The 17,226-nt window shown below is 34.8% G+C and overlaps 1 protein-coding gene across 2 annotated transcripts in view; it reads right to left on the bottom strand.

The window, feature by feature from the left end:
• Prkg2 (protein kinase cGMP-dependent 2) overlaps positions 1 to 17,226 on the bottom strand; it is an 89,202-nt gene that overhangs the window by 36,219 nt on the left and 35,757 nt on the right. The window contains exons 7-13 of one of the 2 annotated variants that reach the window (XM_077803447.1): positions 16,601 to 16,695; positions 13,851 to 13,919; positions 9,705 to 9,803; positions 7,951 to 8,104; positions 5,963 to 6,099; positions 4,332 to 4,421; positions 2,163 to 2,304 (exon numbers count right to left, since the gene is read on the bottom strand). In XM_077803447.1, the coding sequence (XP_077659573.1) occupies positions 2,163 to 2,304; positions 4,332 to 4,421; positions 5,963 to 6,099; positions 7,951 to 8,104; positions 9,705 to 9,803; positions 13,851 to 13,919; positions 16,601 to 16,695 (786 nt within the window). The remainder of the gene's footprint in view (positions 1 to 2,162; positions 2,305 to 4,331; positions 4,422 to 5,962; positions 6,100 to 7,950; positions 8,105 to 9,704; positions 9,804 to 13,850; positions 13,920 to 16,600; positions 16,696 to 17,226) is intronic. The other variant, XM_077803448.1, reaches the window with a different exon arrangement.

The following is a 17,226-nucleotide window of genomic DNA, read 5'->3' as shown; positions in this document are numbered from 1 at the left end:
TAAGGCTATACAGTTGTCTCAGCAATGCCTTCTGAAGACACTAGCATATCCTCTTTTGCTGACTGTCTGTGTCTATCTCTGGACATTATTTTACTAGACTGAGTTGTCTGTCTATCTTTATACCAGTACCACAGTGTTTTGATTACTACAGCTTTATATTTATAGTAAGTCTTCATATCAGATAATATAAATTCTTCAATTTTATTATTTTACAAATTAGTTATTGACACTTCTAAACATTCTGAATTTTCATGGGAATTTCAGAAAAAACTCCATTTCTGAAAGCTGGTTTCTCAGATTTCTGAGCCACATCCCCAGTCCTATTTTGTATTTTTTTTTTTTTTTTTTTTTTTTTTTTTAGAGACAGGGTCTCACTGAGTTGCTTAGCGCCTCACTTTTGCTGAGCTTGGCTTTGAACTCTCTGTCCTCCTGCCTCAGCCTCCTGAGCTCCTGGGATTATAGGCTTGTGCACCAAGTCTGGCTATAAATTGTTTAACTGTGGATCTCACCTAGTGTGTTGCCCCTTTTCAAGGTCTGATTATCTACTTTTTATTGGTCTCCAATGCCTTTATACATATTTATATGCATAATTAATCTCACCAAGAGGACAGTGCAGTGCAAACTATTCAACCATTAATGAAAATTTCCATTGTACATTTAATTTCAATTATTATACTCTTAATTTATTATTAGATGCTTTACTTGTTAGTTTTTTTTTCCCAAAACCTGTTGGATATTTTTTGAAAACATCTGCTCCTCACTCATTTTTTATCCCACTATATCAATATATAGCTAGAAATGGAAACATTCAACATTTGCTCTTTATCCTCTGCAGGCTTTAGTTCTTACTCTTTGTTTAGGTCATTGGCAAATGAATTAACAGAATGGACACAATGGTGAACAGACTCATTATTATAAATACTGATTATGCTACCAACTTTTGTTGAAAAACAGCTCTGAGAAGGACAAGAGCCTTCAAGCCCTGTGATGGTTTTACTTCTAGGATACTCCAAAGCTTTTCCTTAAAGAGCTGTAGGAGACACAACCAATGAAGGAATCACAAATATGAATGATTGAAGCCTTGTGTTAGTATCTCACCAGCTCTCAAAGCTGTCTTTCATGGATAAAATAAAGCCTGACTAGATCAAAATATCTCTTGGAAGTCAGCCAAATATCACATGAAAGGGCTTCTCTTTTCCTCCTTTACCATGGGGAGAGATGGTGTAGCCATCACACATAACAAAGTTAATTCCTATGGCTAAATTTCACAACTATAATGTGTTGGTGATAAAGCCTGTCTCACAAATTGTTAACAGATTAATTGTCAAAGATTAGCATAGTATCTTTACACATATAACTACTCAGTAAATAATATTATTATTTCCTTATATAAAAGGTCTCGGTGAGTAACTTTTGATATCTTTGTTAATATTCAGAGATGGTTTGAATGTCTTTGAGAGACTCTCAAGACCTAGAAAACTTCAGCCTTCGGTCCCCACCCTGTGGGGTTTCCTCCTTAGGTCCAAAGTGCCTTGGCTTCTCCTCAGTTACCACCACCCAGTTGTGTTGTACTTTCTCACTGAAAGCAGCTTCACTTTTCTTTTATTCTTTACTATAACATATAAGGAAGTTCCTGTTAGACATCAATTGGCCACAAAGATGGACAGCAAGGGAGTCTCTGTCCTCAGAAGCCTGTAGTCTAACAGGATTTCAATCCTGATTGCCCATTAGAATTGCCTGGAAAGATTTCAAAATGACTACCAACAGTTAGGTTTATCTTCTCTCCTTATATAGACAGCAGGTATCCTGGGGCAGAAGTGATATACTCTCTTCTTTCATTATTTCTTATAGCCAGTCCTTATATGAATCAATTAAAACCTAGTCAAATTATTTAAAAAATGCTAATAAAATACAATGTTAAGGGCATTCTATTACGAGAATCTTCAGTAGGAGTCATAAATATGGTTGAACATTAAATTCACAGGACAAAGAGAATGTACTCATAACAGTGTTCCCAGTACTAAGTGTGCCAACTTCAAAGGCCATATCCCCCATAGTGAAAATAATAGCTGTACCAAAATTAAAAAGAAAATTGCAACTGTAACACAACTTTGTTCTGGAAATATCTTATGTGACACTATAAATGAAAGAACTTATCTTACCAATTTCAGGTAACCCTCAGCATCTAGAATCAAGTTTTCTGGCTTCAGGTCTCTGTAGATAATACCTAGTCGATGCAGGTAATCAAATGCCTCTGTCACACAAGCGACACAGAATTTGGAGGTGGCTTCGTCAAAGCTGCCTCTGTAATGAAATAATTTTCATTCTCAGTGTCCTGGACACATGTCCTTTCTACTGTTCTAGGTCTCAATTATTATATTAGTACAAATATGTAATATAAATATTTTGTGTCAATATCAAAATGTATTTTATACTGTCCATAAAATTGGGATGTTTACTGGTGATAAAGAAATTGAGAAGGTTACTTGAGGCAAACTAAACAACTTCCCTAAAGTTAAAATATCTTTATCCAAGCACTTGTTTCTGATAATCACACATGAACATATAAAATAGAAAACCAAGGAAACAAAGAGTTCTTCAGATGTCTGTGGAACACTCTGGAGAAAATGCGACTCTCTCAGTGGAGAGCTTAAAAGAGACTTCAGCAATTTATTGCTTGACTAAAGAATGGCTCAAGTGGTCACTTTAATTTCCTGTGGGTACAGCATACAATACTAGCCCAGGTAGAAAGGGGCCATAACTTTTCTTGTTTGATGTCTCTTGATCTTTTAGTAGAGTTGCCTTGTACCAGCATAGTGAGAAGCATTATTATACTCTGAATCTTTTTAAACATGGTGGTGATTCACCCCATAGTATATCAGAAGACTATGGCTTTGGGGTGAGAGAAATGGATTTAATTCCTGTTTCCTTTGCTCACTATACCTTGAGCAAGTTGTTTAACTGTTCTAAGCCACAGAATCCATGCAGTAAAATGGGCTTACTCCTTAATTAGCAACGTTGTTTTTAGGATTGAGCATGGTACTTAACAGGTTGTAGGAACTCTCTTTCATAAGTAGATTTAGATTTTATATATATATATATATGTATACATATATATACATATATATATATATTTCACTGTTGAAGCAAAGACTAATGTTTTTGCAGTAGCATCATTAAAGTTCCCTTATCCTTCCGGGTTTTCCCCAATCCATCCAACAATATATGTTCCAAGGTCAGCGATTCTCAGTCATGAATGTACACTAGAATTGTCTAACAAGCATGAAAAAAAATTTACTGGATATCATCCCAGATGAAATGAAATCATAACATCTGGCATTATGGCCCAGCATTTTTCTTCATAAAAGTTCCCCCTTATGATTGTAAGCATAGCCAGGGTTGGGGTCCACTGTCCCAGGTAAGGCTGTCAGAATGTCTGCTGGGCAGTAACCTCCAGAATCTAATGCCAGCCTACCTTTACATTTTCTTTCACTACCCTTATTTCCTACTCAAATTCTGCTCATTAACTATAAGGAGACCTAGTACCAAGTCAACTTTTCTGCTTTGTATTTTCCTGTTGCTCTGGCTTTCCAAGGTTTTGTCATCTTTAGAGTTTAATTCAAAACCTTCCTCTGTCATCATGCATTTCTCTCCCTCCCCTCCTCTGAGCTGACTGTCTACAAAACTCACTTGCTATTTAATTACAATTTGCCAAACATCTTTGTTACTATTTAGTGTTCATATTTATGAAACGTTTTAAAAATCATATAATTTCCCCAAAGGAACTCTTGATGTGCCTGGAAAAAAAGGTTCATACTTTTTATTCTTTATGATAGAAACTCTATATATCATCTAGAAAAGTTCCATACTGTCTGTTGTGGAGTCTTCTACAGAGGTGGTGCTTAGTATGTATCTGTGGTTTGAGTGCATGAAAACCACTTCTTTAGTAAAATTGAACCTTTGTTGACATCTTACAATGCTTTTCTGTGAGGTCTTAACGACACCCTACGAGGCCCCATTTCTTTAAGTTTGGGAATCAGAAACATCTGAGTTAATGCCCTGATTCTTCCCTGTACTCACCATGAGACCTTGGATAGTTCTCCGTCTCTGGGATTCTTTACTGCCTAAAACTGACTATGTCACAGGGTGCATATGACATGACTGCAATGTCAGCTAATAGACTATTCCTACTGTACTTTATCAAGCAATAATATTTTCTTATAATAATTTCCAAATCATTTCCTCTGTGCCTCTTTAAATGTTCCTAAATCCAACATCCTGTAGACTGACATGAGTAAAGAAAGCTCTTGCTTATAATGCTTGTTCATTACCTGTCTCTTAATATACTCCATAGCTCCCCACCTAAGCAGGCCTCCAGAAGCATGTACACATATTTATTGTCCTTAAAAGTACGATATAATCTGCAAAGACAGATAAAAACATGGTTATGATTAGAAATATGGCTTTTAAAGCTCTTTAAAGTCGTCTAAGACTATCTTCAATAACATTTTGAATGATTGACCCTCATCTCCATACAAATATCCTGCAGCTACACTGGGCTTCTCGCCAAAGCTTCTTTCATCTTTCCTACTGCTGTGCTTTTGCTCATGGATCCCTTTACTCAGACTGCTTTCCCTCTGCCCACAGAGGAAATGTCTTCCATTTCACTGTAAAAGTTTTATCTACTCTGCAAGACTATACCTCTTTAAAAAGCAGCTCATTATTCTGCCTACATAGCAAAGCAATTCAGAGAGTGAGCTCAACCAAGAGGCTCAGGCTCAAATCCCAGATCAGACACATATTAGTTATGTAGTCTCAGATCTCTGTTTTTCATTGAAAAAAAATATATATGTATATATGTATATATGTATATATACATATATATAGTGAGAGATTATATATTCATTTGATTATATATTATTTGTATATATTGTTGATTATAAATATTTACTGAAAATTATTCATATTTATTTGATCCTCCTAAAGGACCAGTGAAGGAAATGTTGTGATTCTCCTCACTTCCTCTTCCTATATTTTTGGCTTAGAAGAGTGACTGGTGCATGTTAATATCTCACTATACAAATGTTGTCATTTATATTTATTCTTAGTATATTATTATTGCCCTATTATTTGCCAGGTACATCACAAATATCTAGAAATGCAAAACTTAATACAACTTAATCCATTCCCTAAAGTTGGCCATCATAGGTCATTAGTGAAATATTAATTTTAAAGGGGCATTCTGGGAGCATAATAAAAGGTAATTGGATGATATTTGTTAGTATTACCTGAGTTCAGACTTAATTTTTAGCCTTGCAAAAATGGGTCTAGGGATATGGATAAACAGAAAGATCTTCTCAGGGTATTTGATCAAAAAGTACAAATTCTCTTCATTATACGGACACTGTCTATCACCCAGAAATCATAAAAACTACAGTTTGGGGCATTTAGAGAAAATATAAATTCACTTAATATCACTAACCCATGAATTCACAAGTAAAGAGAGCTATGACCTAGAATAATTTTAAATTCCCCTTGAAACACTGAGGATAGCTACAGAAAAAAGAATAACTATCAGAAAATGATATGCCTTTGGCACATAGGCATTCGAGGGCCAGGATATGTTCTCCTTTGGTAACTTCCATGTGCTCCATGTGCCCTTCCTACAGAAATTCAACATCAGAACACCCTCTGAGGGGTTTCTTAGAGCGTCTTGATTCCCCCAAATTCTACAATAGGTCTGGATAAAATAATCAGTTCAAGTTATTCTGCAATAATTTTGTATTCACACACACAAACAACATGCTTTTGTAGGAATAAAAACAAGTGGAAACTCTGATCCAAGATTTCATTGGCTAATCCAGAGTAGAGTCTCCTCTTCTTCTTTCTGTCCTCTTACACAGAAACATTCAAAAGAAGAGCCTAAAACTTCCAAGTCCTGGGAGACCAAAGGCTCACTTACTTCACAATGAATGGAGAACACAGCTCTTCCAGAATCCTCTTCTCTGAGTAGATGTGCTCCTGTTGCTTAGTGTCAACTATGTGCTTTTTCCTTATACACTTCATAGCAAAAGCAACATTCTCATTTTTTACTTTAACCTATGTAATAAAAGGAAAAATCCTCAACATTGACTTAGTAGGAACAATTTGCCATATCTGTTTAAAACATGATAATTAGTGAGAGTTAAACCTGTTTCACATTTAAAGAGAATGGAAGCTTTTAGCCACTTAGGTCTCTAGGATTCAGTTTCATCACAATTTCTCAAGTAGTTCATACATCTGATTCTAAAATTTTGTATTACAGTAAGAAAACATATGGTTAAAAGTCTTAATCTTTAGAAATCAAATGTTTTTGATTATGTAACAGAAAAAACCTGGACCAACATGGCCAAAAATTTCTATTTCTTAATATTTACTTCTTTGATTTTCCAAGAAAAACAAATTAAATCATGTTCTATATTTGCACCATTCAGTACAGTAGTTAGTAATCACATGAGGTTATTTAAATTTAAATTAATTAAAATTTAAATTTCAGTTCTTCAGTTGCAGTAGCCTCATTTCAAAAGTTCAACGCCACATACACCTACTGGCTACCTGAGTGGATGGCACAGATATATGACGTTTCCATCATCATAGAAATGTCTATTGGAAAGTGACACTCTAGGTATAAAAATCAATCTTTTCCCTTAAGAGGAAAGTAAATTTTAAAATAAACATTTTTCCTGGTAGGTTTAACACTTCATAAATGGTCTATTCTGGACAAGTAACGAGGTTATACAGAAATGGCTTCCTCCCATATTTTATCATGTTTACCATTGGTACTGCCTATAACTTTTAAATCAGGGAGAAATACTGCTTCAATAATTGTTATCTGAGGAAACAGATCTCAGCATTGCTAATTTAATCCTTTTGCCATGATCTTTGGTGGAAAATACACTACAGATGGATATTGCCCTTGTCTCTTCATATGACATAAGAGACATCATGAATATTCTTCCTCTATTTAGAAACCATTTTCCCCTCTCATTCGTCAGAGATGAGGTATGAACTGAGGGTGAAGTGTGTTATCCAGGGTCCCTGGCAGGATTTCAGATCTGTTCATGCCCAGGGCCAACTGGCAGACAGAGACATCATCAGCACAGTACCCAGACGTCAATACACAGTACATTGTTAAAATTCTGATGGGCTTGGTAATTGCCAAGGGCTCAGAATCATATGTAACCAAAAAGGTCACAGATTTCCATTCTACAGTTTCCTCAGAATACCAGATCTGTTGTTATTCTACAACTTGGAGGATGATTATTAAGCACAGAGAGGTGGTGATATGGAAGACACAACTGAAATCAGGCTGTAAGTTTCCAGCTGTTTGTTCAGCACTGCAGAAGGCTGCTCTTCAAACATCATTTTGCATTCGTCTTATTTCCTTTTTTTTCTGATGGAAAATTTGGGGCAACCCAAAAATAGGGTAATGAAAGCCAAATACAGACACGGTAGTGGAGTTGTCTAAGGGATCTAACCATAATATTAAAGATCTCATTTCAATAGCATTTCTGTAGGACACATTCTTCTCTTCCTTTGTGTATAGAGAGCTCATGTGTTGTGGTTATATATATCTATATATACATATTTTGCCATTAGGAAATAGTTTTTACATTTTACAGCCTTTGGGAATGTTTACTTAGTACATTCTCCAATAATTACCATCAAGAACAAATTCACTAAAGGATCTGATGTAAGAAGCTGGAAATAACAGCTCATTACTACAAGTTACTAACACAGACCTGCCACTATACCATATGCAGATTCAAAATTTTACTTTCTCAATTTCAGCTCAAAACAAAATTTAAGATAGCAATAATAATTCATATGATCCTCCGAGATAAGCTGGAATATAAAACAAAAAAAAAGTCAACAGGCTTCTCTCAGATGCTTGAAACGTAAACCCCTTACAAGCTCAACTCTTCCGAACCCACCAACGCCCAGTGTTGCAATAATCTCAAGGTTCTGGAAGGGGGATGATGAGGAAAATCTGGCCACCTTCTCCTTCAGCTGAATCATCTCCAGTGAGAGTGCTTTGGACAGCTTCCAGTTAGACATGGACCGCCTGAACAAAAGAAGTGAAACTTTACACACATACCCTTAGTCAGGCAGGCACCATGCCTCTCATAAATTCCATTCTTAAATAGCCTTACAACTGCCGGCAACACTGCCTATAGTTGCCTCAAAGCCTATCTCAACTTTGATAGGATCAGATTCAGGTACATCTGGGAAGAAAAACAATGGAATATACAAACCAAAAACCCTTATATGCACAAAACAAGAAATAGACAAAAATAGAATTGAATCATCAAGGTAAAATTGATGCATTTTAGCCAGACATAGTGTCACTTGCCTGCAATCCCCGTGATTAGGGAGACTGAGGCAGGAAGATCTCAAGTTACAGGCCAGCCTCAGCAACTTAATGAGACCCTGTCTCATTAAAAAGTAAAAAAAAAAAAAAAAAAAAGAAAAAAGAAAAAAAGAAAGAAAAGAAAATTGGGGAAGTGGCTCAGTGGTTCAATCCCCCAATTCAGTTCCCAGTACCAAAAAAAATAAATAAAAGTGAATAGCATTTAAAACATAATATTAAAGATCTCATTTCTATAGCATTTCTATAAAACTATTAACAACCCAGAAAAGGAGTGAATAGCAGGCAATAAAACCAGAGAGCCATTCTCTTTGTTGCACATATAGGACAATGCCACACTGAGGATCTTGGCCATAGTTTGCTCCTTTTCTCAGATATTGAAGTTTTCCATGGCTTACCCAGAAAAATTGATTTTTGAAATGTGAAAAGTACATTTCTCACTTTATGTCTTAAGAATTGTGGAAACAACCATTTTATGCCTCAATTAAGACTTACTGCTCTGAGTTATACATTCATAAACTGTTAGTACAATAGGCCTTTGGTGTAAAAACTGAAAATGCATTCCTTGCAAAAACAAAAAAATCTTGTTAGGTACTGATTGAATGCTCTAATTTAACTCAACTTCAGCCTTCTAGAAATTTTGAATATACAGTTTCAATAGCACTATCTACTGCACATATGCTTAAGCTTTCACTCAAAAAAATGTTTCAAGGGGTGGAGGTACAGCTCAATGGTAGAGAGCTTGCCTAGCATGCATGAGGCCCTGGGTTCAATCCCCAACACAGCAAAAAATAAACAAAGAAACATAAGAAGTGTTTTAGCAAAAAACAAATCATTTAAAGATGTAGATTTTCTATCAAATTATATTAATTCATCCCAATTACTATATCCCTATTACCCAACTCCTCCTCCATACATATAATTATCTAGACAATAGCTCCCTTATGTTTTGAAAAATTTAAACTATGACCCTACTCTTTACCTGTAATCTAGTATAAATGTTCTTTTGAGATGTTACCATTGTAAAGAATTCCCTTTACCAGGAAATTTCTCCCTAAAATTTCTATTCATTATGCTAAAAAAGCTGCTGACTATTCAGAGACTTAACTAATCATCATTCTAGTGACATTCTAGTATCTTGTTTGTGGAAGACTTATTAAAAAGAGCTCTCCAGAAGTTTCTAGTGAAGGCACATTAACTGTTTACTGTGTAGGCAATGGAGCTCCCATGCCTTCTTCTTTATCTACTGACTTCCCAACCAGTCAGATCTCTCTTGGGAGGATGTTCCCCCACTTACTTGGCATGTCTTTTCTCATCATCACGGTTCAGGTTAGCCACATACCCTTCCAGGTATTTTTGGAGTTCTTCAAATGTCCCAACAGTTTGATTGAATGTTCTGAATAACATAAAATAAAATAGAATAAAATAAAGCAAAATAGTACCAAAGTAACTTGACATTCTTCTTAAACTCATACAAGAATATGTATATAGTTACCCATGGAGTCAATTGTTTTTCAATAATTTATGGAATATTAACATTGCTGTAACATGTGGCCTAGTTACTGAAAGCTCTATAATTGAGCTTCTGAGTTCATGCAAGCTAAAGAGGCTACCAGTGAGAAGAGACGGCATTTCTATTGTTTTCTGCTTTGCAGTTCTAGTATGCCAACAAGTAGTTTTTCATTTGTTTTAAGACAGTGGAGAAGAAACAGCTTACATGATCTGCTTATTGAATCAATAGCTTATAGGGGTTACAGATTTTAATACTTTTGCTTAATTAAGTAACAATTTTAAAATCCAAGGCAAAATTTATCTGTTCTTTGTCTCTGATAGTTCTCCCCATTTCACATTCCTTCATAATTTCTTTTTACCTGAATTTCATAGTTCTCTGTCTGAGGCTCATCTGGTTGACCTCACTCATCCTTCATAGACCACAGCCTTGTCCTGTGCCTGACCTAATCTCCCTGTCCCAGTCCACAGTCTTTAGAAATTCTTACATACTCCACTGTCCGTGAGAAAAATGAATCCCCTTCCTCACGAGAGAAAGGATAGTTTTGTTGAATGTCCTTCCAAAGCTTCCTATGCCGTATCTAACAATCTGCCTTGATTTGTGATTATTAGGATAGAGACCCCACTTTTACCATTATGGTATCATTTTAAGTGTCTGGTACACAATAGAATTAAAATAATAAAAATGGGCCTCAACATACCTAAAACTAATAAACCAGTAACACCTCAATAATACAGTGTCACAACTTAATGCCTCTATACACATTTTGCTGACAGCCAATCAATATTTCCATTTGTCAATATGTGTTACACACTGGAATGGGTATTTTTCATCTCTCCCCTCAGATGTACTCCCCACTCTCTTCTACCCTTTACTATAAACTGACCTTTGATGATGTACAGTAATGGGACAAAAAAATAATATTACTATGGAATTTCTAACTTCCTTAATCATTGAAATTTTCAAACAAAAAGGGAATGTTAAGAATCTGACATAACTTTCTTCCTTTCTTTCCTTCCTTCCTTCCTTCTTTCTTTCTTTCTTTCTTTTTCTTTTTGTGGTGCTGGGGATTGAACTCAGGGGCCTATGTTTGGAGGCAAGTACTCTACCATTTGAACTATATCCCCAGTCCTCTGACATAACTTTCCTATGTGAATATATGAATACAGCATAGTGACTCTCACCATCATGTACATCCATAAGACTGGGGTCTTAATTAGAATAAGATATATTTTATGCTTGTACAATTATATCAAAATGGACTCTACTGTCATATATAAAGAACCAATAAAAAGGAAATATTTCTTGTACTTTGTTTTCCTTTAATTTACTCTTCCTTTACCAATTTTTTGCTTGCCACTAGACTATTGTTATAAACAAATCTTATTTTTTTCATGTTGTGACACTGGGGTCATGGGTTCCTAGAGGTTCTTTCCTAACTAATCTTAAACCACTCTTTCAAGAGCTGCAACATTATAGCTGTAACTTTCAAACAGCCTGTACTCATTCAGCTGTTACAGTAACTAACCAACTCCTTTGGGATTTATCTCAAAAATTAACGATGGTGGTGTCACCATACACCTTCCATTTGTTAAAAGATCTTAAAGCAGGATTATTTCACGGTTTATCACACTTTAAAAACAGGAAAACCTCAAATTCAAATTCTTCTTGCTCTATAATCATTCTAAGCATGTATTAAAACCGTGGACTAGGAAGGAAAGAATAAGAATCCATAGGCTTTCCATGCCTGCATCTCATTGCAAGGATGATGCCCTCTATTGAGCCACCATCTGGTGAGCACTTCCCACATGCCAAGGACTACATCAGATGCTGGAACTGCAGCAGCAATGCAGTTACATGTTTCTGTATTCGTGAAGCTTACAAAAGAGCAGCAAGAGATGGTAAATAAAACAAAGTGTGAATAATGGTATGATTTGGGTAAAAACAGTTTACTATGGGAGCATTGTGGGGTCATAATCTACTCCGAATCATAGCTAAGATGATCCTAACATTTATTATCCAAACTGAAATACTTTCCAGAATGAAATCAGATACCAATAATAAATATGTTGGGATAACCCTAACTGTCCCAAGAAAACCAGGTTATAGGTGAAACTAGCAATACCAGATAGTCAACATCTCTCACCCACAGAGTAAATCCATGTAATTTTTTAACTTTCATTATGCCAAGTGTATGTTATAGACTCTCAATGATATATATGCAAAGTAAACATCCTAAAATTATAATCTTGCAAGTAATTTGTAAAGTATATAAGGTCAATGCATGTTTTTCATGGATTAAAAGATATTACATACATGTGTGGTACATGTGATTATAATGAAGGAAAGAAGTCCTTCCTTTCTATCAAATTTTGTTGTGCTAACATTTTAGAGGATTTATTCCATACAGCTATTGCTATTCAGCACATGCACATATTTTTAAGGAACTCAAACAAAACAATGTATTATTAGGACAATATACCAAATCATTTTCCGTTTAAGAGTTGGCATTCAAAGAGTGCTATCTGAACACACTTTTTACTTCCTAGCTGTCTGCCTTTGCTCTGGAGTTTTAATTCAGCTGGGGTGAATTTTAAATTTCTTCTTTGCTAAGAAAAATCCTATTATTTCTTTATGCTCCATTTCCATATTTAAAAAAAATAAAATAAATTCTTAACCATTTGACTGCATAGGGACTGCTTTTCTTTCTGGGCAGGTGCTATGAGAGCCAAATGTGCTGGAGAAAGAAAGTTGAGATGAATCTGGAAACCTGGGCAGTAACCCCTGCTCAGTCACAGATGGCATTGTTGGTACAATTCTTTAACCTACTTTGGATTTGCTTTTCTTATCTGTAAGGGAAAGAATTGAAATAATTCCATGTGAATTATAATCACTATTTAGACATGTTAATATTATTGTAGTCAATACTTGGCTTTAGAGGTGCCCCAAATGTTTTGCAACAATTTTATATTTGGAATTTTCTTAAAAATAATGTGGAGATGTCACAGAGTGGTGAAGAGTACAGATAAGATATGAATTGATAACTGTTGAACTTGAATTGTAGAGTTCTGATGCCATTTTATTTTTTAATGTTTGAAACTTTCCATGATAAAAAGGTTTCTAAACATTCTTAAGTTCTTCCCAGCTCTACATTTTTATGATTCTATGTTCAATAAATGCTGTATTCAGTCAGAAGTTGACTATATGCCTCTTGTAAATTTACTGTTTTTTGTTAATATTTCATGTGAGTCTGACCTATTTCTTTGACTACACAATGACTTTATTTGGATAATGATCTAGCTCTGTTATATTAGAATTTCCTTTAGTGTATCTTGAAATTAATCAGTAAATATTTAAATGGTTAATGAGAGATCCAAGATGCCAGGATAAAGTATGATTTGAAGTGAGTGAAACAAAATAAAACTTATTCTGAAAAATAACCTAAGATATTTAGACATCAATATTGATACACATTGCTTACAAATGACTAAAATTTGTTTGGAAATATAAATAGCTAATGATTATTTTATACATTGAGAGAGGATTTATTCAAAACTGTTTTTGACTGCTAAAGGCATTTTAGAAATAAATTACAAAATTGTTCACTATGTTGTATGGAAAACATCCATAAGAACACTAATAAACTTATTTCTCTGGGAGATGCAGAATTTAAATCAGTCAATTGCTGATATTTATGTACAAACTCTGCACACAAAATATTTAGCCTGCCAGCATCTGCCACTGCCACAGACACATTCAGATCAGAAGGCCCTGTTCCTTCTCATGAATTTTAATAGAATGTACTTGCAGCTGAGGACTGGCTAGCATTTCCGAGTGGTGATGAATGAGAAAACAGATCCGCCCTGGGAGTAAGGGAAGGCCAAGTCTTCAAAGGTGGCAGGAGTCTGCCTTCTCGAACATGAGGATACTCACTCTCGATCTATAACCAGGCAAGCGACATCATTTTCTTCAGCAATAATGTTAGCTGACCTGACATCATCACTGCAGACAAAAGCAGGAGAGTCAGTTTCCACTGCAGTTAGAAATTAAAACCACAAATTTGATTAGGAAATCTGCTACTTTGTATGAAAGCATCTTCCCAATACTATACTTTTGAAAAAAACATTTTAATTTATACTCAACCCCCTTCCAAAAGAAAAACCACAAGAATTTAAAATTTATCCCAATAAAGGTCATCTACACAAGGAATGCAGAGGAGAAGATAATTGCACTGAGAATGTAGAGGAATTGCTGACTGCAAGTGCATGTGGAATATCATTCTGAGCTTTGTGATAGCTAAACTAAAAGAGCTCTCCCCTGATCAAAGAAGACTAATTAATAAGGAAGCAAAACAGAAATGAACTGATCAAAGAAACTTATTGGGAAAACCATCAAAAATAAAACCCTAGGAAATTGTTTTCAGTATCAGATCATCCAGTTAATTAAATACTAAAATACTTTTCATTTTATAGAATGAAAATGTGTATTTCTACATTAAAATCCATTAAAATCTCTGAAATCAATTTATATATGAAATCAATGATGAGTCATAGGATAATTAGCAGTATTGTGTTTCTTAATGGTGCATAATAGAGTGGTAATACCTTACAATCAATATCTTAGATATGATGAGTAGTCATATATGACCTGATGGTAAGTTTAATTTTCTAATGAATATCAACTTGTTAAGCATCAGGCAAATATTCTTTAGAGACTTATTTATATTACTTTCCTCCCTCTATTTGTTATAAATTAAAGAAAATGAAAACAGGTTCTCCCACTTGGAACCCAGTGCTCAGAGATTTATAAGATGTCCTACCAGTAGCAGCAAATGGTAGAATACCATTACTAGGACTGCTCCAGTCAACTTCATCAAATATAGTATTGTACAAATCTCCTTCACCTTTCTTAGTGGTAGGACACAGAAAACTTGGGCAGCCCCTCTCTACCATTCCAAAGAAGTGCCCTCTGCCTAGCTGATATCCAAAGACATTCTGACATATCTTCCAGTCCCACCAAGATCCCTTTATAGGATCTTTGTAAGAAGACATCAGTAAAGACACTTGAGTTTCATGAACTTTGGAGTCAAAGGCAGGACAGTTTCTGCTCAACTTGTATGAATGAGATTTAGACAGAGATAGGGACAGAGATAAAGAGAGATGATGGAGATAGAGATAGAGGTAGTGAAGACAGAGACAGAGGTAGTAGAGACAGAGCCAGGAAGATATAGAAACAGAACAGACACAGACACGAACTTGGATTGTGGACCAGCTATTGGATCTCTGAGTTCAGAGAAAGAGATATCGTGTTCCTTTCACACGGTGGTGTCATTATTGTCACTGAGAATATTCTCTGCAAACACTTTACAAATATTAATGTTCATAAACACTCATATTTCTTTCATAGTAGTGTGTAAGTGTCATGGATTTATATTTGCATCTGAAATTCTGAAAGAACTTCTGGGACTTTTAAATGTCAACTTGTGGAAATATACAGAATAAAAGGAAATTTGAGTCAGTCAGCAGCAACCCACAAAAATGTTATAATATTTGTCTCCACTTTCCTTCCCATTGGTTTTAACTTTATGCTTTCAAATACCTTGGGAAGTTGTGAGTCGATAGTAAACATAAATTCCCATATTGTCCATAGGAAAACACTATAATTGGCTGGCTACAACATATAGCATAAATCACTGCAGGTCCTACAAAATTAGATGATACATTTCCTTTCAAGAACTATTTTGTCTCCACACTACATTTATAAAGGCCTTTGAACTTTCAAGCTTTAAGCTATTTTGCTTAGAAGTATGAGAAAAAATAGCCTGTAAATGTTGAAAACAAATATATTGAAGTCTTTGATAATGATATTACATTATGATAATGCACAAAAGAAAGATAATTTTCCTATTAGTGAATCAAGTTCATTACCAGCAAGAAAATGGGAAATAAAAAATTTAGCCTAGCTTTAAATTCTACTTTTAAGTTGCTTACATAATAGCTATAACCTAATTTATTAAGCTTTAATACTTGGGTTTTCTTTTTAAAAAATCTTCATGATGAGATTTATCTTCAGGTAATCTCTGAATATCTTCCTTTGTTCTGTAATTATGTAAAATCTGTCATACAAATCAGTAGAACTGGGGCTTTATAAACCAAAATTAAGAAGGTAAATGAACAGAATTACTATTGCATTCCTTCAAGCACCAATATGAAATAAAAGCATTAAGTCATAACATAAATTTTAAGTGATTTCCCAGTAATTCCAAATATTCACTTAAAAACATGTAATTCCAAAACATCATGTTGCCCAAATTTTGAGATTTTATGAAGTTATTTAAATTTAGGAAAATATATTTCTTCAGTCATGAGGTTTTATGTAGGAAGTACGTAGTGTCCAAGTCATTTGATTAACCATTAAAAATATTTTTCTATAAATCATATCAAGAGTAAACCAACTTATGTCTCAAAGACTGAAGGTTCAGGTAGAAATCTCAAATGCACTATTTTGAATTGCTCAAAGACTTGCAAAATGAGCTGATTATTTTAGAAGGCAATTTAACATTTTTGTTTAATTCCTGAATATCTGTTGCCATTAATTTGGTGGCTCAATCGGACAACTTCAAATGACTAGTTTCACATAGAAAACATTTTATTTAGCTATGGCATATAGATTCATGGGCTCACCTGATCAGAGCTTTTTCACCAAAGTATTCTCCTTTCTGCAGTGTTTTAATCAGCTGTGGTTGATCGTGGCCCTCAGTACTCTGAGTGACTTTAACCTAAATAATGTTAATCGATTAAAAAGGAGGGGGAGAATCAGACACATATCCATTCAAGCAAACCCTCCAGACCTAGATAAACTTGATAAATGAGGGGAAAAAGGGTAAGATTTTCCTTTAATTTTACAGTAGTAAGACAATTAACTACACTCAGATCATTTTGATGGATATGAGTGATACTGTGGTTTAACATAAAGGACTACCCTCTGAAAGAAGAAGATTTTCCACTTAAACCCTACCTCCTAAAGTTAATTTTTAAAAGTGAATCTAGTGATTCCTTCCAAGACATTCTCAAAGGAAATAATAATGGTCCTGTGGGAAATTTTGTTATTTCCAGAAAGCTTAAAAAGAATTGACAAATTAATCAAGAATAATTAATCAAGAATAAAGTTGAGGACTGAGAATGTAGCTCAATGGTAGATCACTTGCCTAACATGCATGAGGCTCTGGGTTCAATCCCCAGTACCACCAAAACAAACAACAACAACAACAAAAACAAACAAAAAACGAATAAGGTTGAATATCAGGAGT

This window comes from Urocitellus parryii, chromosome 10 (genome assembly GCF_045843805.1).
Source record: "Urocitellus parryii isolate mUroPar1 chromosome 10, mUroPar1.hap1, whole genome shotgun sequence".
Taxonomy (NCBI): Eukaryota; Metazoa; Chordata; class Mammalia; order Rodentia; family Sciuridae; genus Urocitellus; species Urocitellus parryii.
Note: the sequence above shows the minus strand (reverse complement) of the source record. Positions and strands in the feature narration are given on the sequence as shown.